Consider the following 27,783-nt stretch of genomic DNA (forward strand, 5'->3'; position numbering starts at 1 on the left):
TGACAGAAGGATACTGTTTAAGGGTGTAGTTGTTGTAGTGAGATCTTGAGATATTGTTGGGCCTGGAGAAGGTCACTGATCTTCCCCAAGCCCCTGTTTCAAATCTGTAAAATCAGGGTGATAATAATAATCCTTACCTCATTAGGCTTGCTTAGAGTAATAAATGATTTAAATATATAAAATACTTAGGAGAGCACCTGGCACATAGTATGTTCTATGATGTTAGGTAGTAACAAAAGTAACAGTGCTGGTATAGTCTAGAGCAGCTGATACATGTGTAAGATGTCACTGAAGTATTATGGATGCAGTGCCCCTGTGGAGTGAATCGACACTGGACAATCTGATTGTCAATTTGTATATTCCCTGGAGTCAGTGTTAGTCTTAATCCAGTAGCAAAGAAATTCACTCTAAATCAAGTGTGAATGGTGGGAAGTGGGGACATAAGGGTGGGATAAATAATCTTGAAAACTTTTTCAAATTAACATATCTAACTCTGAAAATTCTAACTTCTTCACTACGTATACATATATGTGTGCATACACACACACACACACACACACACACACACACACACAAGAAATAATACTGTAGGGTTTCACAAAATCCAAATTATCCATACAACTGGGGCTTGATATGCCAGGAATTGTAAGTAATTTCACGTATATAATTCCATATTAGATTAAAATAACTACAAAATATACAATATTTACCATTTTCAATATCAATTTTTTGATGCATTAGGAGGGAGATGGAAGAACAAATATCTGTGTCTTCACAAACTGCATTGTTCAGAAACATTTTTGTACAATTTAGAATTAGGAAGGATCTAGTCCATTATCTTACCATATGGTACAAATAAGGAGCCTGAGACATGCACGGGCCACAGAGATTGGCAGTGGTGAAGATGCATTATCATTTTAGGCCACTACACTTTATAGAGTAACAGGTGCAGTTTCTGCAAGTTGTTGCCAATGATGTTACTTCATAGCATTTCAGAAAGCAAGGGTTCTTTCCTCTCAGATTGAATTATCAAACACATTGCACGCATACATACCCACATACACAAATTTCTTCTGACTGTTGCTAAGTAATCTGAATTTACTGATTCCAAGCATGTTCCAATTAAGTGTGACTATTTTGACCTGTCTATTATCTATGGAGATACTTCTCAGTGGTTGAATTTACTTAGAAGGGAAGAGTGAAATTACCAGTCAGAATAGTTCAGCAAAAAGATAATGAAGTGGAAAAAGTCTAATGCACTTTAAATTGCATTTTGTCACCTATTTTGCACGGTGTTATACATTTATTGAAATTTTTGAATGTATTTAGCAAATTTAAAATGCCAAAAGTTTTAGGGGCACCTAGGTGGTTCAGTCGGTTAAGCATCTGACTCTTGATTTCAGCTCAGGTCATGATCTCATGGTTTGTGAGATGGAGCCACAAGTGGGGCTCTGTTCTGACATCAAGAAGCCTGCTTGGAGTTCTCTCTCAGCCCCTCCCCTGCTTGCACACATGCACATGCAGTCTCTTTCTCTCAAAATAATAAATAAACATTGAATAAATAAATAAGTAACATTTATTTTTAAAATCCCTAATAAAAGGTCAGTAATATGGCATTGCCATAATTGCAGGGATTTGGGAAAAAAATTAAAAATTAAATTTGCTTTTGTATAGCTCCCCAAGGCAATAAAGAGGGTTTGTCAGAGAAGACTGGGAATTGATGGTATCTGATACCTTATGTATGAGAGAATCACCGAGTGCTGCTGAACAAATCCTAGGTCATTTCTGGTTTATGAAGTGTCTCTGAATCACTCATTTGTCATAACTACCATTATGTGTATGTGTATCTGTATGTGTGCGTGCACACGTTCACATGGGATGTGTATAGGCTTATACCTTGCAATTTTGCTGGAAAATATATATTCTTTCAGGGGGAAAAAAAGCCAAAATTAACATCCCGGCCATCATTAGTTTGAACATCTTTGAGCCAAGCCCTTTTGTTGCTAAAACTGTGGAGAGAAGAAAAGAACTGGTGATAATTGTTCTGGCTACATTTTCAGATCATAATCTTGAGATTTTGCACTGGAACCACAGAAACAAATAAGAAGCCAAGATATAGATACCTTTAATAACTGAAAGCTGAGACGTTTCAGTAAACATGTTTAAGTGGAATACCCTTCCAAATGAAATCTATTGTTTTTAAAGTGTCTGTGACTGTAGGACTCCAGGAATACCTTCAGAATAAACCTAATTCCCACCGGCTTCTGAGTGAGAAGTCTGTAATGATATAAGAACAGTGAAAATGAGAAAAACAAATGGCACCAGGGGACGTGAAATTTCATTTTCAGCCCAGAAGATAACATTTTAGAAAGCTGTCTTGGGTTCACTGTTCAATTCTTTGCATTTGCTGTGCTAATTGGCCCACTTGTGCCTGAACCAAATACTTGAGGCCCTGGGAGTAGCCAGGGAGAGGGAGTAGGTGGCACTCCACAGAACAGAAAGAATGATTATCCTATAAAAGGGATGGCCCTAAGGGACTTGACTCTGCCAATGACTCTGAATGAAGGGATTGGCCTTCTCACTAAGGATCCCTGATAAAAGGTTGGCAATTTATGGCATTGCCACAATTGCAGGGATTTGGACAAGAATTTTCTACAAGAGCAGTGGGGAGAGAAAATGAGTTTGTGAACATGTTACTGAGGAACTTATAATCAAGATCAGAGCTTCAGAAATGTATACATGTTTTGAACTGAAGAGAAGAAAATCTTTGAAGAAAAGCATAACCATTAAAACAAATGAATGGAAATGATTAAAATAGATATCAAAAGTCCTGAAGCATCAAAATCCTGTGATTGTGATGTTCTCGACATGCGCTATCACTCTATCACATTACCTTGTTTTATTTCCCTACAGCCATCATTTTTCAAGTCATCTTACTGATGTAAGGTTTTCTGGGTCCTTCTCTAGAATGTGAATTCTATGAGAGTAAGGTCTTTGTCCTACACCTCCAACACCTAGAATATACCTGACACACTTTAGACTGTAATATAAATTTCCCAGACAGATGAATGAAGTAATTTCTGCGCTGAATTGTAAGGGCGAAACAATGGCATGCCAAGTAAAAGTTGGGGCAGAGATCCAAAGTTGAAGGGAAAAAAATTTTCTAAAAAATTTCTCTAAATTTTTCTAAAAAATTCTCTTAAAAAAGTTTTAGAGAAAAAAAATTATGGGAAACTATTCCTGCTCTTTCACCTCAGAAAACCCATTTGTGGTGATCTGAAATCTGTCCACTCCTTCCACAGAGAAGTATGACCCAAATGTGGACTTGGAAAATTGATTTTAAAGTAGCACATTCCTATCTGTTATGAAATCGAAACTTCTGGAAGTCTCACTCAGAGTATAATAGATTTAAGCTTGACCTAGATTGTTTTTTCAACTATAAATGGACCCATCACTCTTATGGGGCATAGGAAGGCGGGAAGAACACTTAGACAAGATAAAGAAATCTCTTGCCCATGTCTCTAAACTAATGACTGTGACATTAAATGGTTCACAGACTTAACAGTTCGATTTGAAGGTCTCTCCTCTTCTGCAAAGAGAAACTGCCATATGGCCTACATTGTGGTCTTTCCATTTACACAACAATTTAATATGCCTGGTTCATGATGAAATACCAGCTCCCGGCCGGGAAATTAAAGCAGCGTTCAGCTCCTCTCAGCAAGAAGGCTGCAGTTTGATATATTCTGTAAACTGGATTCTGTATTAGCCAAAGGAAAGGATTGGCATAGTTAGGAAACACAGTTGGACTTGTTCAAACAAGCGTTTCAGTGCACAGATGCTACGTGTCTTTGGAGCTATGCTTTAGATCACTTTACTTCTACTTAGCTATCAACTAAAATATATTTTTGTTTCAATCCTTTTAATTTTCATCTTTCCATTCATTTATATAAATGCAGTCTTCTTCCTCTAAGACATTTCAAAAATGTTTGTTGGGGCACCTGAGTGGCTCAGTCGGTTAAGCGTGCTACTTCGGCTCAGGTCCTGATCTCGCCGTCGGCGGGTTCGACCCCGCGTCAAGCTCTGTGCTGACACCTCAGAGCCTGGAGCCTGCTTCAGATCCTGTGTTTCTTCTCTGCCCCACCCCCACTCATTCTCTCTCTCTCTCTCTCTCTCTCTCTCTCTCTCAAAAAATGTTTTTTAATGTTGATAAAGAAAGGGTTTACAATGTCTTAAAATATTGTCTTTATGAATGCCATTTTAATCAGCTCATACAATATCTGTGATGGTGCTTGGTGGAACAAGTATGGCCTCACACAGACTGAGAATCAAATGTTGGCCCTGTTAACAACTAGTTATTAGCCTTAAGTAAGTTAATCGAATTCTTGTAGCTGAGTGCAATAGTCTGTAAAATAGCCATAATAATATTCACTTTGTGGGCCATTTCCACGGGATAAATGATTACGTGTGTGTGTGCGTATGTGTGTGTGTTCCTGTGAGTGTAAAATGCCAGGTGTGGTTTGGTAAAGTAGCTGCAGACACAAAATGAAACACTGATTTGTTACAATAGTCCATACCTCTATCGGCATATTCACGCATATTCACGTATGTCTATGTATCCATTTATAAATATTTGCCATAGGGCAGTGTGATTATAGTGATTGACCCTATCTTTTAATGCCTTCCCATTCTCCCAAGGTCTGAGATAACCATAAAAAGTAATAATTTTCCAGTGAAATCTTTAGATAGATTTCATGGTCAAAGCAGATAGCTAGAAACATTTTCACACGTGGCAAAAACTTTTCATTTCCTTCCTTCATTTGTCTACCTGAAACTTACTCAGATTTACCCTTCCAGTAAGCCTGCTCTACACCCCCAGGCTGGCCCATGGAGCCCTCCTATTTCTGATAATAGTCTCAGCTTATTTCTATCTTTTTATTGAATATATTACAATTAAATGATCTGTGCTTATCTACTAAACTGAATCTTTTCAAACTTTGTAACTCTATTTTCTAGCCTGAGGTTTTGTAGGTCTTCAATAATGTCTGTTGAAATACCCATCCACACACAGACACACACATACATGTATACAAATATATTTCATTTTTTATTCGTCATTTGTTTCCCTATTCCACATAAGTATTTCCTGATTGATCTATTGACATAAAATCGTTTTCAACCTATGACATAATAGTCATTAAAATTAAGTCTTGATTATATTATAAACAACATCATTGTCAACTAAATATTCACCATCCATACTTTGACTAATATTCATTTGTTCAACAAGCTTTATTGAGACCATATTTTATATGCCAGTCACTATGTCCTAAAATCAGTATGTCTACAAGAAAGCAAACATGTAGGAAGTCGTATAAATATGCACATCAGTACAATCCAATTCATTAAGGACATAAGATGAAATCACAGCTTAAGATTGAGGATTCTGTCAAAAAAATCTTTTTTGAAGGAGGTGACACCTGTCTTGAGCCCTGAAGTCTGCATGGGAGGTAGAGGATTGAGGAGCTGTTTGTGGAATCAGCATTCCAGGTGGAGGGGGCAGCTAGTGTAAAAGCAGAGGATAGAGAAAACATGGCGGTTTGAGGAAATGCACATCCAGTATTCAGTATGTTTGGAATGGAGATTGGGAGGCAGGCATAGCAGATGAGTAAGTGCGGGTCTATGTCTTGGCAAGAAATTAGGATTTCACCCAACACTCTATGGGCAAGAATTGAAGGCTTTTAAAATGAGGGATGGAATGACCAAATTTGCTTTCAGGAACAAGTATTTTCATAGAGGGAGGCACCTGTGCAAAGAGATAGACAGGAGAGTCTTAAAATAACCCAGACAAGAAGTAACGTGGATTTGAACTAATCCTCAGCAAAAGATTAGAAAATACACTAAAGGAAAAGAACCAGTGGAACTTATAGTCCAGCTCTTTATGAAGAGTAAGAGAAAGGGGAGATTTACAAATGGCACCATGTTTTTGGTTTGGATAGCTGTGTAAAGGGGGTGCTACTTAACATGATAGTGAATATAGATGAATCAGGTTTGCAAGGGTAGAGGTGACAGGATATAAGGGGTGAGTTGTGTGTGGAGATTGCTGGACTGTACATTCTAACTACGCAATGGTTTTATTGGTCATATATACAGTTTATCACCAAGGTCTGCCATGTGTGCAGTTATTTAATCCCTGTGTTCATCCAATACCTATTTGTTGAATTGATGAATAAGTGCCTGTGGAGCAGGCAGCTTGTAAGCCTCCAGGAGGATCAATAGTCTGTTTGCAGTACCAGAGGGCTCCTATAATATAACGAAGATTAAGATGACTCTGGCTCACAATAAATTAGGAAAGTTAATTTCCCTTTTGAAAGCTGCCACTAACTTGAGAGCAGAAAAGACAGTTCACTACCCTCACAAACATGAGGAATTCTTGCGAAATTGTAAGAATGCATCTGTGTTCCTATTATAACCTATTATAATTACTTAATCCTCTCCCAATTTAGTCTACTACTCCACACCCTTCTGAGCCAGATCCTAGAGAGAATTAAGCCCTACTGTCCTAAAGCATATGTCACAAGTAATGAATTGACTTAGCACCTGTGCATCCAGAATGGTAATATTTATGTACCATCCTTGTAAGTATTCCTTAAATAATCACTGAAATGATTTTCTATGGTGTATGTTTTAGATGAGGAGTCCTAGCTGAGAAAGTCTCCCTTCCCTCCCCCTAATATTACAACTACCTACTTCCCATAAAAAGCATTCTGTACTAGTAATAGAAAAGCAAAAGAAACTTGATGCTTTTCTCATTAGGGGTCCTACTTAATTTCCTTATCTAACACCCAACAAGTTTCTGGCGTTTCCACATTTACGACTACTGTTTTGTCCGTAACCATGGTGTATATTACGAAATGTTTCTGTTCTCGAAAAAGCCAAATCTATAGCTGAACTTTATAACATCTAGAATTCATATGTAATGTTCTGAAGTTACATAAATCTTACCTAGGAGAGAGGAAAAGAGGTCGCTATCTCATTATGCTGTCTAATATCCTAATTATCAATTAAGCTGTAAAAAAAAAACACTCTTGATAGAATGCTTATAGCTGTCTCTGCAAGGAAAAAACACTTCAGCCCGATGGTGGAAAGATACACACCATCATTTAAACTTTCTGTGGGAGAACAAAGGGAGCTGAGAAGATGTACTAGAACATAGGGAAAGTTATGAGCAAGAACTTTGGCAAAGGGAACAAAGAAAATAAAGATAAATCTCTGACCCTAAAACTGATTACCTAGCACCATTTACCACATATATATTTTGACATTTTAGCATTAGACTAACTCAGTCTGGAGCTTGGAGAAACATGAGCTCATGATAAAATGAACAATTATTAATAGTTAATCATGCCATCTCCATGTACCATGATGGAAAGCCACTTTTTATAGCTGCCTCCCTAAAGCCCAGGGGGCAAGCTGGTGCAAGTCTCTGTTGGATTTTTCACTGGTCTATGATGAAATCAGTGATATGAGAACAGTGGAGTAAGTTATCCTTAGAGATGAGTTTAATATTCAATATTCTAGGACTAAGTTATTCTTGGTATAATTTACTGTGCTCAACAAAAGCTGAATTTCTTTTTGTTTTCAATTGATGTTCTCTTAAAATAGGTGACTCTCTTTCTTTGAAATACATGAGTATATTTTCTGTCCTGGTATAGTATTATAATGCAATACAGATCTTTCATCTTTCAAAAACCTTATTTTAATAATTTTTTTAATGTTTATTTATTTTTGAGAGAGAGTCAGAGTGTGAGCGGCGGAGGGGCAGAGAGATAGGGAGACACAGAATCGGAAGCAGGTTCCAGGCTCCGAGCCATCAGCACACAGCCCGATGCGGGGCTCGAACTCACCAACCGTGAGATCATGACCCAAGCCGAAGTCGGACGCTCAACCGACTGAGCCACCCATGCGCCCCTATTTGTACTTATTTTAAATGTTGTAGGCTCTAGGGGACTATTCTGCTTAAGGCGCCTCTGGGAAGGGGAGAGAGAGTTGTAACATGACGTGGAAATTGTAAATTTACAAAATTTGTTCCTGGGCATAAATTTGAACACTGAATGATTATTTAATAATATTAAGAAATTATTGTTGGGGCGCCTGGGTGGCTCAGTCGGTTAAGCGTCCGACTGACTTCAGCTCAGGTCATGATCTCACAGTCTGTGAGTTCGAGCCCCGCGTTGGGCTCTGTGCTGACAGCTCAGATCCTGGAGCCTGCTTTGGATTCTGTGTGTGTGTCCCTCTCTCTGTGCCCCTCCCCTGCTCGTGTTCTGTCTCTCTGTCTCAAAAATAAATAAAAACATTAAAAAAAAGAAATTATTGTTAATTTTTAGGTATTCTATTGATATTATAATGATTTTTATCTTAAAATTATGCATATTTTAGGAATCCATACTGAAACTTTGAAGTTGAATTAATTTAATATATTTGCAGTTTATTTCAGAGTAATCAGGGAGAGGACAAATATGCCAGTGAAATATCAGTGAAATAAGTTTAGCTATGGGTTTATAATTGCTTAAGCTGGGTGGGGAACAAATGGGGGATTTATTTTATTGTTATTTACACTGTTCTACAGATTATTAGACTCTGATGTTATACTATCCTACTAGTTTTCTAACATACTTTTATACTATTCTACCTTTTTTATATATTTTATATATTTAAAATATTCCACAGTAAAAATCTTAACAATCAAAAAAATAGGGAAAAAAGGAAGCTTTTTTTAAATAAACTTTGTATTTTAAGATATGCTCCTTCTACTGTTATCTTCTCCACAAAACTGAGAAGAAAATACTGGCTAACCGCATACCTAGTTAAGTGAAGTTTCTATTGGATATAGTTTTAAAAAGATGCAATCACATCTCAGTTAAGCTTATAAAGGATAAGAAGATACCTTTTCTCCAGGATGAGAGTCAGACCATCTCTGGTAGGAGTTTCCTGATGTCCATTTATCATACTGACCAAGTAGGTCAGGAAGGGGCGTTTGACCCAATTCTTCAGCTTATTTTGCTTGAAATGACAAGTTAAAAACTAGTTTGTGCATCCTTAGCGCACTGATTGCTATTCTTTACAGATTTTATTTGACTAAATTAGGATATGATAAAGGTCATCTATTTGGAAGGGGAAAAAAATCCATATAACCTAGGGGTTGGCAGACTCCATATAACCTAGGGGTTGGATTTGGCATAGGAATTCTGACATATCCTCTCATTTTTTTATTTTGTTTTCTCATGTTTATTTATTTTTGAGAGAAAGAGAGACAGAGCATGAACAGGGGAGGGACAGAGGGAGAGGGAGACACCGAATCTGAAGCCGGTTCCAGGCTCTGAGCTGTCAGCACAGAGCCCGATGCAGGGCTCAAACCCTCAAACTGCAAGATCATGACCTGAGCTGAAGTTGAACATTTAACTGACTGAGCCACCCAGCACCCCAATATCCTCTCATTTTAAAATTAACCTTTTATCCAAATTGAATTCATTCTGAATAACGTAAGCAAAATCATTCTATAAAATATATTTTACTTATTACTCACTTAATACATATGCATTTTTGCTCTATTACTTAATACATGCTACTAACTAAGCCAACTAATTACGGACATGGATTATTTTTCATCATTAATACATTCTTGAACTTATACACAAACTTTTAAATTCAGAACGTGTCATTTTTATGATTGTAATTATTACCTTCAGTTTGCTTATTTGTTGTCATATACAGTGGTGCTTCTTGGTGGGGGAATATCACCAGATATTTACCATGTTAGGATTAATTTGTGAATATGCTTGTTTTCTGGGTGGCAGGGTGAGTGTATTGTTGCTTTGTGTGCCTAATAAATGTTTACTGTTGCCTTGCACAAGAAGATTTCCAGCTCACCTCTCTACTGATACCTTGGATTACTCAGAAGTAGAAAATGGAAACGCTATAGGTAGGATGTTAGTTTTCTACTCACTTCAAGTCCTCTCTGTGACTACTCACGCACTGGACTTGAAGAACTCACTGTAAGCTCTCAAGAGAGGGTAAGAATAGACAAGGTAGAGGCTTTTAACAAAATGGACTGGTATGAACACCCGGAAGGAGGTCACAGATGGAGATGAGTATGAGTCAGGCATTTTCAGACTAAGTGATACGGAGCCAAGCTCAGGTTAGCTGAGGTGGTGAAGCCTACTATAAGGGAACCCAGGAAGAAAGAAAGCCACAGCAAACCACCCCAGGCAGGGAAGTCAGATGCTGATTTTGTGGCAAGAGAGAATTCCCCTCAGGAAATCATAGCAATTCCAGTACCCCAGGAGCCATCGTAGGGACTCATCTTTCCCATAACATATGTAATCTCTGACTTTCCTAGCTGTTTGTTACTTTCAGTTTCCTCATGAGAAAGTATAGTTAGGCCTGTGAGTCACAATCCAGCGTGAAGCATCCCCATTGGGAAGAGGTCTCTAGCCAGGCCATCTTTTGGGCTGCTGGCCTGTTTTGGATGACAGTCTTGGAGGTAGGCATCAGTCATGGTTGCACTGTCACACATACCCAGTCACATGATAAAAGCTTACCAACTCGAATACACACAAAAACATACTGCTTCTAATTTTATAAAAAGGAGCTACTGGATTCATGTCACGAAGACTTTCGTGAAATGAGAGTTTTCTCAGGATGCCAAAGTTTCGCTTGAATTTTTTCCCAAAACAACCTTTTATCTTACCTTGCTCAAAACAAACACTCTCTAGTGGTTTGCCTTTACATGTAGGTTCAAAATTCACAGATGCCGTATCTCCTTTCAAGTTCTTTTTGAAGCTTCATTTAGTAATTCTAAAAAGAGATCGCTTTTGTTCTGAATGCCATAGCTTTACTTTACGCAAATCCCCATTACCTCATACCCAAATTATTATTGAAACTTTTTTACAAATCTTTTTTAACCACTAGGAGCCTCTGTCTCCTCTCATTCTACAAGCCAACTATAGATTAATATTCCTACATCATGAAACAAAATGAATGTACCTGAAAGAGAATGAACGTACCTTCTAGAGAGAGGCTGAGTTTTTTTCCCCATGTATGGCAAGATATCAAGAGATCTAGAATTCCCTAGCTCTATTTCATTTAATCTCCTTTCCTAAGACAATATTTTACACACAAATTCCTTCCTTCAAAATCCTTGCAATAGCATTGTCAATCAAGACCAAACTTATCTGTGGAAGAATATTCTCTGTGACTAATCAAACCCATATGATCCTGTGGCCACTGTTCTTACAGTTCCATGGGAACCCCACCCCCCCACACACACACACTCTTCTCTGAACCTGTGCTCATGGCACTATTTCACTCCAGTGTCTTCCTTCCCACCCCATTTATTTGTCTTGTCCATCCTGATGGCCTAACCAAAGTAATCCCTACACTTTTTTCAGAGCCTACCTAAGGTTCCTCATGTCACCAAAGCATATAGAACTAGACTGCTACAGATGATGTATTGTCTGGACTTCTAGATTTTTATCAGGTTAAATTTCTTAGCAGACACTTCAGCTTTGGAATTATTCTCAGTCTTGTTTTATGTATTGTGTTTGGATTTCTAATTAACTATACACTCTGAGGTGTTTTTTTTTGGTTTTTTTTTTTTTAATTTCTCTTATATTTCCCCTAGTTCCCTTCAAGGTGCTACAGGGAAATCATCTGTTGACTGAATTTATACTGTTCCTTAATTTCCATTCCATTTTGCCACCATTTCCCAGTTTCTTTTAAACAGGGAACCCTGGTTCCATACAAATTTTAGGATTGCTTGTTCTAGCTTCGAGAAGAATGCTGTTGCAATTTTGATTGGGATTGCGTTGAATGTGTAGATAGCTTTGGGTAGTATTGACATTGTAACAATATTTATTCTTCCAATCCATGGGCACAGAATGTTTTCCATTTCTTTGTATCTTCTTCAATTTCCTTCTTTCTATAGTTTTCAGCATACAGATCTTTTACATCTTTGGTTAGGTTTATTCCTAGGTATTTTATGATTCTTGGTGCAATTGTGAATGGGATCAGTTTATTTGTCTTTCTGTTACTTCATTGTTAGTGTATAAGAATGCAGCTGATTTCTACACATTGCTTTTGTATCCTGCGACTTTGCTGAATTCATTTATCAGTTTTAGCAGACTTTTGGTGGAGTCTGTCGGGTTTTCCATGTATAATATCATGTCACCTGCAAAAAGTGAAAGCTTAACTTCATCTTTGCCAATTTTGATGCCTTTGATTTCCTTTTGTTGTCTGCTGATGCTAGCATTCCCAACACTATGTTAAACAACAGCGGTGAAAGTGGACATCCCTGTCGTGTTCTTGATCTCAGGGGGAAAGCTCTCAGTTTTTCCCCATTGAGGGTGATATTAGCTGTGGGGTTTTCATAAATGGCTTTTATGATGTTTAAGTATGTTCCTTCTATCCTGACTTTCTCGAGGGTTTTTATTAAGAAAGGATGCTGAATTTTGTCAAATGCTTTTTCTGCATCGATTGATAGGATCATATGGTTCTTATCTTTTCTTTTATTAATGTGATGTATCTCACTGACTGATTTGCAAATGTTGAACCAGCCCTGCAGCCCAGGAATGAATCCCACTTGATCATGTTGAATAATTCTTTTTATATGCTGTTGAATTGGATTTGCTAGTATCTTATGGAGAATTTTTGCATCCATATTCATCAGGGATATTGGCCTGTAGTTCTCTTTTTTTTGCTGTGTCTCTGTCTGGTTTGGGAATCAAAGTAATGCTGGCTACATAGAATGAGTCTGGAAGTTCTCATTCCCTTTCTATTTTTTGGAACAGCTTGAGAAGATAGGTATTATCTCTGCTTTAGACCCCGAATAGCCAAAGTAATTTTGAAGAAGAAGACCAAAGCAGGAGGCATCACAATCCCAGACTTTAACCTCTACTACAAAGCTGTAATCATCAAGACAGCATATTGGCACAAAAACAGACACACAGACCAATGGAATAGAATAGAAACCCCAGAATTAGAACCACAAAAGTATGGCCAACTAATCTTTGACAAAGCAGGAAAGAATATCCAATGGAAAAAAGACAGTCTCTTTAGCAAATTGTGCTGGGGGAACTGGACAGCAACATGCAGAAGAATGAAACTAGACCACTCTCTTACACCAGTCACAAAAATAAATTCAAAATGGATAAAGGACATGAATGTGAGATAGGAAACCATCAAAACCCTAGAGGAGAAAGCAGGAAAAAACCTCTCTGGCCTCAGCTGCCACAATTTCTTACTTGACACATCCCCAAATGCAAGGGAATTAAAAGCAAAAATGAACTATTGGGACCTCATGAAGATAAAAAGCTTCTGCACTGCAAAGGAAACAATCAACAAAGCTAAAAGGCAGCCAACGGAATGAGAAAAGATATTTGCAAATGACATATCAGACAAAGGGCTAGTATCCAAAATCTATAAAGTACTCACCAAACTCCACACCCGAAAAACAAATAATCCAGTGAAGAAATGGGCAGAAAACATGAATAGACACTTCTCTAAAGAAGACATCCAGATGGCTAACAGGTACATGAAAAGATGCTCAATGTCGCTCCTCATCAGGGAAATACAAATCAAAACCACACTCAGATACCACCTCACGCCAGTCAGAGTGGCTAAAATGAACAAATCAGGAGACTATAGATGCTGGCGAGGATGTGGAGAAACAGGAACCCTCTTGCACTGTTGGTGGGAATGCAAAGTGGTGCAGCCATTCTGGAAAACAGTGTGGAAGCTCCTCAAAAAATTAAAAATAGATCTACCCTATGACCCAGCAATAGCACTGCTAGGAATTTACCCAAGGGATACAGGAGTGCTGGTGCACAGGGCACTTGTACCCCAACGTTTATAGCAGTACTTTCAACAATAAGCAAATTATGGAAAGAGCCTAAATGTCCATCAACTGATGAATGGATAAAGAAATTGTGGTTTATATACACAATGGAATACTACGTGGCAATGAGAAAGAATGAAATATGGCCTTTTGTAGCAACATGGATGGAACTGGAGAGTGTTATGCTAAGTGAAATAAATCATACAGAGAAGTACAGATCCCATATGTTTTCACCCCTATGTGGATCCTGAGAACTTAACAGAAGACCATGGGGGAGGGGAAGGGAAAAAAAAAGGTTAGAGAGGGAGGGAGCCAAACCATAAAAGACTCTGAAAAACTGAGAACAATCTGAGGGTTGATGGGGGATGGGAGGTAGGGGAGGGTGAGTGATGGGTATTGAGGAAGGCACCTGTTGGGATGAGCACTGGGTGTTGTATGGAACCAATTTGACAATAAATTTCATATAAAAAATACAAAATAAAAAAAAAAGTAAACAGAGAACCCTGGTTTAGATGTAAACCTGACAGCTACAAGACTTCATTTCCCAGAAAAGTCCCTCATTGACGTCACCTAAGATCCTGTTAGAAAAATGCAGTGTTAGCACCTGACCCGTGTGTGTGTGTGTGTGTGTGTGTGTGTGTACGCACCCCCCCCCATTTATTGAATCCTAATCTGCTTTTCAGCAAGACATCCAGGCAATTCTTATGCATATTAAAGTGAAGGAAGCACTACACTGAAGATTCCAGTATGAATCAGTTGACCCTTAATAATACATGACAATAAATAAACCAGAACAAACCATTAAATAATAATACTTTAAATAAGCCAAGAAAATGTGTATTTAAATCCCTATTTTATTATTCACATGTGTATATATTACATGTGAGTGAAAGAAACAAAGAGAGAGAACCAGGGGAAATTTTTGGTGACAAGTAACTCTTTTTCTTTAGAAGACTTACCTCCTAAATATCTTCTGAGTATATTTTCTGTTTAGATTTTATTTCTGCTGTACTTTCCTTTTTCATTTGGTGTAAGCCTATTAAACCACATAGGAAAACAGAGCTGTCAGGATATCTCTTCAAAAAACACACTTGAGGTAGCTAAGAGCCAAAATCATTTGATGAATTTTTTAAAAGCTGGCTGCTTTTTAAAGGCATTTATAATTCAAGGTGTTTGATTAACTTTTAAAGAGTTGAGTGTTGGTAGATTTAAAATCAAAAGGAAAGACTTGGAGTGGTCCAGTGTATTTTTAAAGATGGATAGAACTAGGAAAACTGTGGTCTTACCCTTCTTAGCTTTGATACTATTTATGTGATTTTTGTTCCAATCACATAACAGATCCCCTTTAATCTTCTGTATGTGACATGGGCTAACATGGGTTGATAGTGATTGTTTTTTATCTATTCAACAGATATTCTGAAAATTACTGAGGTAGTCCATCAAGTTTTTTTAACTTGCTAAAGACAAGTAGTATAAATATATAGTAGATAACGCTTTATAGTTTTGTGTAAAGCAGATTTTATGTAGACATTAGGCAGTTGAAGGAGTCACAGTAGAAGTTAAAGACACATACATCATAACAAAGGGGAAGGGGTGAGAGGTTTAGGAGTGGGAACTATAAACCTTAATGAAAACATCTGTATATCCAACAGAATGAAACAATCATGTCACAAACATGTTTGTAATCAATAGGAACCAGATAAAGGCTAAGGGCAATCTGGTGGATAGGTCCGAGCTCTTCAAACAGAAATGGCTATTTGGAATGTTGTGCTCAATGTGAGCACTTTATTTTATAACGAATATCCGCACACTGATGTTAGTCATTCTGTTCTTAATTTATTGATTGATTCATTCATCTTTAGTTCTTGAACCAAATTATATTCTATGACTAAATCTGTGGTAAGCGCTAGACATTGCAAATGTGATTGTTGTACTTCTCATTAAAGACTTTATAAGTTAGTATAGAGAAACATCACAGAAACAAGTAAGTCTGAAAATGTGCTGTAAGGTCTAAGATGCACGATTATCAAGTAGAGTGGAGGCACAGAGATAATTAAGAAGGGTGTCCATGGGTGTGAAACCATCTCACCTGAGAAGAGTCTAAGGAATTGGGATGATTAGTTTAAAAACAGATTATTGGGGCGCCTGGGTGGCTCAGTCGGTTAAGTGTCCGACTTTGACTCAGCTCATGACCTCACGGTTTGTGAGTTCAAGCCCTGCGTTGGGCTTTGTGCTGAGAGCTCAGAGCCTGGAACCTGCTTCCGATTCCGTGTCTCCTTCTCTCTCTGTCCCTCCCCTACTTGTGCTCTCTCTCCCTCTGTCTCTCAAAAATAAATAAACATGTAAAAAACAGGTTACTTACAAAGGTATGGGAAATGATAAATATATTTTACACATTTGAACAGTTATTTGATACATGAAACAGTTACCTACTTGTTTCAGCAGATATAGTCAAAATCACAAGGGGAAAAAAAAATACAGCAAGAGGAGAGGGAACATAACAAGGAAAGGAAAGGACTCATGTTTTAAGAGTGTCCGCACTGTGGTAGGCTTGTGCCAGGCACTTTGTAAGCACTCTTTTAGTTAATCCTTGTAACAACTTTGCCAATGCTCATCTTGTCTGAGATGCCACTACGGGTCGATATTCAGAGCCAGGGGTGATCACCCTAATTTCTATGCTTTAAGAGAGATGTATTGACCAAACATATGGGGGGAGAGCTAAGACTTTTTTTTTTGGAAAAGCAATAACTTTAGATGATATAAATGACAATTAGCATGGCCAGTGGTAGAAGATGCTAATAATTATATAAATATGACTGTGTCTATGAGAACTGAAATGATCAGTTGTATCTTTAGAAAATAAAGCAAAATTGGATATTCTAGTTATGAGACTATCATAATATAATCTATATGCATAATTATTCCTTTATAATATCGGAAATTGGAGAGATATTATATCCAATCTGTTTCAAAAGGTTGTAAAAGATGTGAAACATTTCAAAATACAAATTTACATCGATTTAATGTTCTATTCTATTCCAAATTCCCTAGATTCCTATTCAAATCCATCTGAGAGCTGAAATGTTTCTCCTAGCCAAGCTTGATATGCAGATTGATTTCAGCCAGATGTTACCACCTCCTATGCCATAAGACGTGATATTTTACTAGTTTACTATCACTAAATATAGAAAGATAACAAATACAAATATAGAAATGTCCTTTTGCACATTGTATGAGGCACTGGATTAGAAGCCTAAGTAATTTATAGGAAATTAGTATTCTGATACACAATAGTGAATGACTTTTATTTCATGATATTGAATACTTTAAAAAGGAAGCAGCTTCCTGCTTAGGTTACTCTGAGCAACCAAGTACAAATTTTCCCGTAAATTCTAGAAACTCAAATTAAATGTTTACCTTACAAATCTCGGTCATAAGTTCCTGCTAAGTCCCTGTGTTACTGCAATGTCAAATTCTGTTTTAAGGGTCAGGGAAATGTTTCTGAGTTGCAAAATTGTTGACACCATTTGCCCTACCTTATAAAATGACTTCATATAGGTGACAGTAATGTCAGATAGACTGAAACACATATGATCAAGGTTAACTAATGGCAGCAAAAATAGCGTTGAGTAGTTGATGTATCTCATACCCTAAGGTTTATTAAAAGTATATTTTTAATTTGGTGGGTGGTGGGTCAAATTTTATTTCCTGGGACATACTCTTTATAATGTTGAAATTGAAAATAGTTTTCCAATCTGCCTGTGAGGGGGAGCATTGCTGTCACTTTTCCTCTTCAGTAGGTGAAATAAAGTACCCTATAAAGAAAAAAAGAGAATCATACAGAATTAAAATATGCCAAGAACTCAATACTTGTTTTATTTGATTATTTGATTATTATTTAGAAATTTGTATCCAGACAAAGGGACTTATTTCTAAGTAGATTTGCACTAAAAATTTTAAAACAGTGATTGCACCACTGGGAAATTCCTAGTCGAGGTCTCAAAGAGTAAATAAGCAAGAAAAAAAAAGCAGAAAGATTGGAACAATCAACACAGTCTAGAAAATATGCCATAGGATTCTTTAAAAAGCTTACATCTCTGTAAAATGAACTTGGTTTGTTCTTTGGGAGTTCAATGTTATTTCATTGTGTATTTTGCTTTTTGTGTGAAATCAATCTGAGCACCCCAAAGCAAGTTAATTTTCTACCTAATGAGTAAAGACATTATCTACACTGAAGAAAATATTACCATACCTTCTAAATAATTTCTTCATTATAGACATTGAACAAAACCTGCAAAGATATGTTTCGTTGCCTAAAGAAGGTACATAAATCATTTAGCCAGTTCTATTACAAAGGGGAGATACCTCACAGGGGAACTAATGCTACATTATCTACAACTTAAGAATAGAACTTAATGTGGGCCTTGGGTTTGTCCACTATCATTACATACTCATAAACATTTTAAAATAATTTTCCCTGGGCTCAAAACTCAAGGTTGCAGTTGCTGGGAGGGATACAATAATGTTACTGTATAGTTACTGTCTTTAAAATGTCTAAAGCCAATGAAGGAGATAAGTGATATTTAAGAAGTGATTATAAAATCCAATACAAGAAAATAAAAATAGTGATAAATTAATATACACATAATTTCTTAACCTAAAGGATAGTATGAGATACAGGTGACTAAATTGTATTTTCTTTCTCTGTTTTTTGCCCAAACCCAAATAGACACCCACTCAGAGTAAATACAGAAAAACTCTGTAACACCTAACACAGGACTCTTTTCCCTCAATAAGTGGATCTCCAAAATGACTTAATATTAGAAGCAACTGCTCCATTCACATATTGAATTTGGAAATTCATGAAATCTAAGACTCTTTAATGATCAGAAGGTCTGCTTTTTTCATTGCTAAGTGTGTGGCATTTTTTGTGTTACTCATGGTAGAAACAAAGACTACAGAGGCTTTAAAAGAAGGGACTATTTTGAAGTGATTTTCACACTGACCAGTGATTTTTCCTGCTCATGAATGAATACACCTTCATTTGTTCGGTTTTTCACTAAGAAATTACTGAGGAGATGCCAAGAGATAATGGCTGAAGAGTTTTGAGTTGCCTCCAGAACTGAGATAACATAAACTTTCAGTTGTTTAAACCTTTTATTTCATTGTTTAGAGTAGAGTAGCCAGCAAATTCCATAGTAGGATAATATTTATGCTTAAATATTGACCAATATAGATCCATCTTTCTACATATACCTAGTACACACACACACACACACACACACACACACACACACGCACACACATGCACACACACACACACACACACGAACACTCCACAATATTATTTATTAAATTTATAACATGTTACCAGCATGAACAACAGCATAACTGGTTGTTTAGGTGGCATTTCCTAAAATTCTGTCTTCCCAGATTGGTTCAGATGTGTTTCTAAATACTTCCAGAATGCCCACAGTCTGTATTGTTGTTCTTCCCAGATTGCATTTAAATGAACTCTTAATTAAGATTAACTCTTTTTTTTAACCATCATCGTATAAGTAACACAAAAGTAGACATTATGTTTGATTCATATTTCTACCCTTAACATCAAGTACATAATCCCTACCACATAATTTATTCACAATGTTTATCAACATGAACTGACCTTATTGAAGAGTGTGAATTTAGACCCCTTTCATCCTTACGTTAGGAAACTGTGCGTTTCAGAAATACTTCTGCCATTTCTTTTTTCAAATTGGTTACCTTGAAACTAAATTTTTTAATTGTTTCTGGTTTTTTTTGATCAAAGTCTATAGAGTTTAATTAATAAACTTGGGGAAATGAAATAGAAAATTACCACTTATAGATCTATTTAACTAGCAAATAAGGGAATCCGGATTTGCAAATGTTTGCTTACCACATTTTGGAAATCTAATTCTCAAGAAAGAATTCTTCTGAGAAACTCTTGAAATAGAAAGCCACTCTATTCCTTTGGTATATAGCTTTTTACACTGATCTCATTGGGAATATGCCAACAACATAAGGCACACCTGAAACACATCCATCTGAACCCGTGGTCATTTTTCTTGATCATAGGACTTTCTAGACCAATGCTCGGGTTCACTTTGGTTTCTGTCTATATGTTATGATCTGCTTTTTGCCTTCCAAACTTTATAAAAATCTTGTCTGATTACAGTTTTTTCCAATACTTAACTCCACGGTGGATTTATGATTCCATTTTCTACACTTTTATTATTTCAGATGCATTGGAAGGACAGCTGAGAGATAGATAAATCTGTTTCAGCTTTCCATTTGAACTAAAAACTTTAATTGTTTAAAAAACAATATTATTTTAAGGTTGCATATTATTAATTGGATATTTTTGTCACGAGGAATTTACTGATAAAAGAGAAAATGCTGCCGGGGTGCCTGTGTGCCTCAGTCAGTTAAGCGTCTGACTTCAGCTCAGGTCATGATCTCACAGCTTGTGAGTTCAAGCCCTGTGTTGGGCTCTGTGCTGACAGCTCAGAGCCTGAAGGCTGCTTTGGATTCTGTGTCTCCCTCTCTGTCTGCTCCTCCCCCGCTCACACTCTGTCTCTCTCTCTCTCAACAATAAATACACAATAAAAAAATTTTTTTTTTAAAGAAAATGTTGCCAATCATTGCTTGATCACACCATGAGACTTTTTTTTTTTAATTGTAGGTCTCAGTGGTCTTGGAAAGAAAATGACCAAACAAATCTTTCTTTCTTGTTTTTGTAGAGATTTGCTTGCTTACCAAGGGACGCCGCACTGCCAGTGTTCGAGCTGATACATATTGTCGTCTTTATTCACTATCTGTGGACAATTTCAATGAGGTCCTGGAGGAATATCCAATGATGCGGAGAGCCTTTGAGACGGTTGCCATTGACCGACTAGATCGGATAGGTATTCTCTTCAGTTTTATTATCTTTTACATGTACAATTAGGTTATACTCTAGTGGACTGATATATGTTTGCAATTGTAAGTCCTAAATGCTATCATAGGTTGCCTTTTAATTAGCATAGAAATAGCAGTTAGCTCTAGCCCTATTTCTACTATCTTTCTCTTCTTAAGTGTTCTGGATTTATTTAATCATCTCTATTTTTACTAGCTGCTCAGTCTGATTTCCCCAGTGATGCCAATACAATTTGAATCTTCAGGTAAAAAGCAATGATAAAATTTTAGGTAGCACTAAAATAGAACTAAAATTATAATAGTATGAGTCTATATTACAAACCAAATTTTGCTACAAGGTTTTTAAAAATTTTTTACGTATCACCTTTACACTTTTATCTATATATTGAGAACTGAAAACTTGTGTGTTTTAATTGTCTCAGTAGAAGCTTCTTGAAATGTTTGTAATACAGACTCAAGCAGGAAAAACCTTGATAGAAATGCCCTACATAGATGCTTTACTTTGTAAACATCGACTTAAAGTCTTCTCTGCTCTCAAATAAGAATATATAAATTAGACTTTACTAGTTACACTAGTTTAAAGGTTTGAATAATTGCTATAGTAAAGTTAAATCAGATTGGCTTGCTATTAGCTTCCTAAAATATGCTGGAACATTCTGATATCAGAAGGTAGTAAGCGTTTACTCTCTACACCTAAATCCTCTTCCCCCACCCTACCCTGCCCTGCCCCCGCTTCACTCTACTCAATTTTCATAATCTATACAATTTTCAGTATAGATATCATTTCCCTGTAGAAATCTCCCCTTACCTCCCACAGCTACGCGGCTGAATATCCTAGGTATGTTCTCCCATCCCCGCCTAGGAATTTCCTCCATCACAATACTGCCTTTATTATTGTAATTGCTCTAACAATGCTAAGATTTGTGAATGTAGAGAACATGTCTAATTCACTATTACATTCACAGTACCTAGTACACAACGAATATTCTTGAAGAGAGGTGGTAGGGAGGGATGAAGGAATCCGTGATCTCAAAGGTGATGGGGTTGGGATCACTTGGAAGTAAACAGGTGCTTCATTCTCATTAAAGGTAAGGCTTTTTGAAGGATGTAGTCTTATGTCAGCTTTTCTTCCGCACATTATGTCTTTCTTTCCTTCCATATAAGTGGGATGACAGAGGCATAAGAGTCTGAAATTAGGTTAGGAGAAGTAAAGGTAGTATTTGGACATTATCGTTAGATAAAACACACATAGTAGAAATTCATATTGACAACTCAGACCCGTAACAGGACACAGTGTGGAGAGAGACAGTGCCCATAAAAGTGGGTATTCCTGAAAGCATCTTGACTTCATTTGAAAATACCCTTTTTGTGGTTTGTGACTGCTCATGGTAGAGCGAGAGACTGATATCTGAGCACATGAGGTTTTTCCTAAGCCAGCTAGACATCTTTAGAGAAAGCAATAAATCACGATATTTTAATAGAGAATTTCTGTTAATCTGCGACAGCTTCACTTTCATCTCACTTATTCCAACTAATTTGTATAAGAAAGTTTGCAGTCAATAATATAGGCAATAAAATTGCTAATAAGCACCAAGCCATTGCAGTTTTGATCCTTATAAAATTCTAACAGTACTTTAAAAAGTAGAGTATTTCTCTATAAGTTCACAGATAGTAACATTACAAAACATTGACCATTCACATGATGACAAAGAAATACTTCCCTTTTCCATTTTGTGGCAACTGCTTATAAATGTACACCATATGTAGTTAAGACAATATGCCAAATAAGCATTATATTTATTACCAATATAGGAGTTTTTGTTCTTTAGAAAATTAGAACAATTCTGTAAGGAGAGACAAGTATTTATTTTGGCAATCATTTAAAATGATAGTTTTCCAGCAACCAAGTAAATTATAACACATATTTCCATTAAAAAATCGTCCTTCTAACTCTAACTTTATTTAGCAATATGGCAAAGCGGATTCTCTTTTCAGTTATGATATTTATTTGGGTATTATTTTCTCAGTGATGTCACCAAAAGTTACTGATTTTCCCCTCTTCATCTAATTTTGATTCTATTGATATTCTGCCAGGGAATGTCTCCTTACTGCAAAGCACTCTAAGGATAATGGCAGGAAGGAGAGGTAATGCTTACTGAGGTCCTCAAGGGAACTGAAAGCTTGCCATACACTGTCCCCTTAATCCTCACAAAGACACTTCAGAAAAGGAAAGATTACGAAGTGGTTCTCAACCTGGCTGTACATAAAACTCCTTTGAGGAAATTTGCTTTTAAAGTACTGAAGTCTGCCCCCATGTCTGGCTATTCTGATTTAATTGGTAGGGTACAGATGAAAATCATTATGTTTTAAAGGTCCAGGGATGAGAAAAATACGGATGTACGCACTGGCATGGTCACTGGTCAAAAGCAAAGGACTCGCAACAGTGTGCCTGAAACTTGCACACGAGAATCACCTAAAGATCTTAGTAAAATGCAGCATCTTGTTCAGCGAGTAAGATGCGGCTTGAGAGACAGCTTTTCTAGAAAGAGCTCACATTGACACAGGTGCAGCTGGTTCGTTGTCCGTGGTAAGGATCTACAATCAGATTTGCTGTTTTCCTTCCCCAGTCAGGTTACTTACTAGTCATGTTTTCCTGGACACTGTTCTTAACCTTCCCATATCCCATTCTCCTTTTGGGTGAAATCGCATTGTAAACACAGCTACTTGCAAGAGTTGAGGATTAAATAAAATACATCCACCTAAGGCCTTTTGTAGAGTACCTGCCATAGTGTGCGTGTCTATTGTCCTTTCTTGACCAAGTAGCTTTAAACTGACGTTTTGCTTCCAGACCCGTCCTGGTCCACATGCCCTTTCTTTTGCCACTCTTCAAAGTAGCCCTCGCGTCAGATATCTCCCTTTCTTCTGTAAGGTGGTTTTTGCCAGATTACAGGCTTCTCGACTTGACTCGCAGAAGGTAAGATTTCCCAGAGAGATACCGGAAGTGCGAAGGGCAGGAGCCATCTTTTTGTCTGGCTCTGAAGGTGAGTACCTGGCTTTTAAGCCTCTTCCAGGAAACACTGGCATTCTTCCGCTTTCAGGAGCCACTCTCACTGGGGCTTGTCATCAGTCATTTGTAGGCCTTCTAAGCGCCTGTCTTTCTTTCGCCGCCAGGAAAGAAAAATTCAATTCTTCTGCAAAAGTTCCAGAAGGATCTGAACACCGGCGTCTTCAACAATCAGGAGAACGAGATCCTGAAGCAGATCGTGAAACACGACCGGGAGATGGTGCAGGCAATCGCTCCCATCAGTTATCCCCAGATGACAGCCCTGAATGCCACCTCTTCCACCACGACTCCGACCTCCCGCATGAGGACGCAGTCTCCGCCGGTGTACACAGCGACCAGCCTGTCCCACAGCAACCTGCATTCCCCCAGCCCCAGCACACAGACCCCCCAGCCGTCAGCCATCCTGTCACCCTGCTCCTACACCACTGCGGTCTGCAGCCCGCCGGTACAGAGCCCGCTGGCCACTCGAACTTTCCACTACGCGTCCCCCACCGCCTCCCAGCTGTCGCTCACGCAGCAGCAGCAGCAGCAGCAGCTCCAGCAGCCCCAGCCCCCGCAGCCCCCGCAGCAGCCCCCGCAGCCCCAGACGCCCGGCAGCGCCACGCCCAAGAACGACGTGCACAGGAGCACCCAGGCGCTCCACAACACCAGCCTGAGCCGAGAGGTCAGGCCCCTGTCGGCCTCGCAGCCCTCGCTGCCCCATGAGGTTTCCACTCTCATTTCCAGACCTCATCCCACTGTGGGCGAGTCCCTGGCCTCCATCCCTCAGCCCGTGACGGCTGTTCACGGCCCGAGCCTTCAGGCGGGGGCCCGGGGCACGGTCCCCCAGCGAGTCACCCTGTTCCGACAGATGTCGTCGGGAGCCATTCCCCCCAACCGAGGAGCCCCTCCCGCACCCCCTCCACCAGCAGCTGCTCTTCCGAGAGAGGCTTCCTCAGTCTTAACTACAGACCCAGAGGCAGAAAAGCCACGATTTGCTTCAAATTTATGATCCCTGCTGATTGTCAAAGCAGAAAGAAAGACTCCGATAAACTGAGAATGTTCTCAGAAATTATTTTCTTCTATCTCCTGATAGATTCCTATAGCCTACTATGAAGAGATATTTTAGACAGCTCTGGCCTACATGCAAAATGTAAAATATATAAATATATATCTACTATTCAATATCTATCTAAATTCCCAAGAGAGGTTCAAAAGACCTGTTTAGCATTCAGTGTTATATGTCTTCCTTTCTTTAAATCATTAAAGGATTTAAAATGTTGTTGTAAGATCATTTATTTTTAACCAACTTTTACCGAATTCCTTTGATATATGTATTTCTCTATTTTATGAAGAGTTCTTGGATTCAATGGAAACAAAACTCTGATTTTAAAAAGGCAACTCAAGTGAGCCACTGAATAGCACCAACCAAATCTTCTTTCATTAGCTGTGTCTCTGCATCTAAATTGTTAATCATGAATTATGGAGGATTGAATGGCAAATCCCACTTTATAGATCTAAATTGTATTTTGGTGCTTTCAATTTTGAATTAGGTTAGATCACGTGGTATGCTCGGCCACGGCTGGAGACTAGCCTCGCCACTGTCCCGAGATCTCTAACCTCAAACACATCCATTGATCTTTCAGAAAGCTGAGGGGATATTTGTCTTCGTGTGTTACCGGACTTTTACCAAGACTCAATCAATGTTAGCTGTAAATAACTTTTTCAACCCAAATAAAAATAGCTCTTCTGTGTTGTATGAAGGTAAAAGTCATCACTTAAGAATTTAGTTTTATTGCTTCACTTCAAAACTTAGAGTTTTAAATTTTACAAAACCTAACTGTGACAGTTATTCAACTGTAATGCAATGGCTTGAAACCTACAATATTATTTTAACCTGCAATGTTTTATGCAAAATTGTATGCTCAATTCTACAAATTGCTTGTATTACACCAAAAATCATTACTTTTCTTCCTTCTTGCCATAATCAAGCATCTGAAAATAGTCCCTGCATGCTTTTTTGGAAAAACAAAATAGGTTCAGATCAGTCACTGTAGGGAGAGGCTTACAGTATTTCTCATTTCTAGAAAAGTATAACCATTCATTAATTGCCTATCTTAAAATTCCTATAAGGCTGACTTGGATCTCTGACTTAAGTCTAGAAGTGAGGTTTTCACTTTCATTTAATATTATTACTATCGTTTAAATAATGATTTGTAAACCACAGCTTGATTTGGAGTTGCCAGTGTGTTCTGTGTCTTCACTGTTGGTAGGTAGTAGTTAACCCTGGTGTTAATTTAAATTAACTAAATACACTATAGCCTCCTGTCTGGGAACACACACTTTGTTCTATGTATATTGTAATAAAATGGTTAGCAAATCTTAAGGCATGTGGTGACTAACATAGCCCTTAGGTAGGAGGTTTGTTATTTTGAACGTGCTGGAAAACGTATGGACGTGATGACAGAATGCAGGGGGCAAACTGAATGTGAGCATTGTTTGTTCATTCGTCTGTTTCCTTAACTCTCCATGATCTGTGAACATCTGCTTCTTCTCAAAGAAGTCCCTTAGTAATTATTTGTGCCTAATGCATCCCACGAATGTGGTGGATGACTGGAACACAATCGGAAGATTCCTAATAACCGACTTCTGTAAATAACCCAAGAGAATGACCTGACGTGGAGGTCTTCAGTATCTCTGACACTGGCGATACGTTAAAGAAGAACTGAACAAAGATCACACGAGAAATGGGGCAGGGCCTCCAGATAGACTTGAGGACAGAAAACAAAACGAAGCAAAAACTCTAAAATGGATCCATGCTGCCTGTTATGCCTTTTACGATTATAATACTTATAATACCAAAATGAGTTGTTATGTTTCATTTCTAACAGATCCCAGCTTGTGTGGAAGTACTCAACAATGCTAGTCAATGTAATGTTGTCATTAACATGCTGGTGACATCTGATGGCGGGTCAGGAGCGGTGTAAGAAGGGGATTGTTCCGTCTACCTAGATCCTATGGGAAAGCTGCAAGACCATTTACATATCAGTACAAAACTCCTTTATTTTATTAAAATATTGAGAATTCACTTCAATTTATTAAGATCATGTATTGGTCCTTTAAATTATTAAAGGTTTACATTTGATAGCACTAATGGGTTTGGTAGTGAAATATTTTTATATATATAAATTTTTGGTTTTTTATTTTGAGCACTATTGGGAAACATAAGCAAAATTGAATTGCATGGTCTTTCAGTGCAACCATAAAATTTTTATTCACTTTGTAACAGAATGGACAAAAACACACTAAGGTTTATATGTTAAACTCATAAAATGGTACAGGGTAAATTATATACATATATATGTATGAATATATATGCTTAGATTAAGAAAACAAATTGACTCACATTCCTGTAATATAAAAGTCCATTGCTAGTTGAAAAGTGACCTCTTTTCTCTGTACATAGTTAAGCCCGTAAGTATGGAGTTTTAATCTGTACAGAAAGAAATGTATTATTGAAAAGATTGGTCTTTCTGCGGCTGGGAAAATAGTAGAGTAGCTGATTCTTACAACAACTGTATGATCAGGGATGAATTAGAGTATTTCTTTTGTCTTTGCTCAAAGCCATACATATATAAATATATATAAAGATTATTAATAAATTCAACAGAAAATAAACTAAAATCATGAATATTTTATTTTATCAATATGCTCTAACCAAACATTTTGTTTTATTAATGAGTACAGATTTGCCTCTTTCTACCTTTACATCGTAAGATTTCCAAGAGGGCTTATACTTGATAGTCATTATAAAATTAATCATAGATAGTCTATGACTGTAGAGAGGAATGTAAACAGAACATGGGTATTCCAGTTATCCCTCTGTTTTATCTCTTCCCAATGGTACCAGTTG

At 37.6% G+C, this 27,783-nt stretch overlaps 1 protein-coding gene across 1 annotated transcript in view; it reads left to right on the forward strand.

Moving 5' to 3' along the window:
• HCN1 (hyperpolarization activated cyclic nucleotide gated potassium channel 1) overlaps nucleotides 1-27,511 on the forward strand; it is a 390,610-nt gene extending 363,099 nt beyond the window's left edge. Inside the window, exons 7-8 of the mRNA XM_030330204.1 lie at nucleotides 20,653-20,817; nucleotides 23,999-27,511. Of these exons, the coding sequence (XP_030186064.1) occupies nucleotides 20,653-20,817; nucleotides 23,999-24,882 (1,049 nt within the window). The 3' untranslated portion in view covers nucleotides 24,883-27,511. The remainder of the gene's footprint in view (nucleotides 1-20,652; nucleotides 20,818-23,998) is intronic.
• Nucleotides 27,512-27,783: the final 272 nt, after the last annotated feature.

The sequence above is a fragment of the Lynx canadensis genome, chromosome A1 (assembly GCF_007474595.2).
Source record: "Lynx canadensis isolate LIC74 chromosome A1, mLynCan4.pri.v2, whole genome shotgun sequence".
Taxonomy (NCBI): Eukaryota; Metazoa; Chordata; class Mammalia; order Carnivora; family Felidae; genus Lynx; species Lynx canadensis.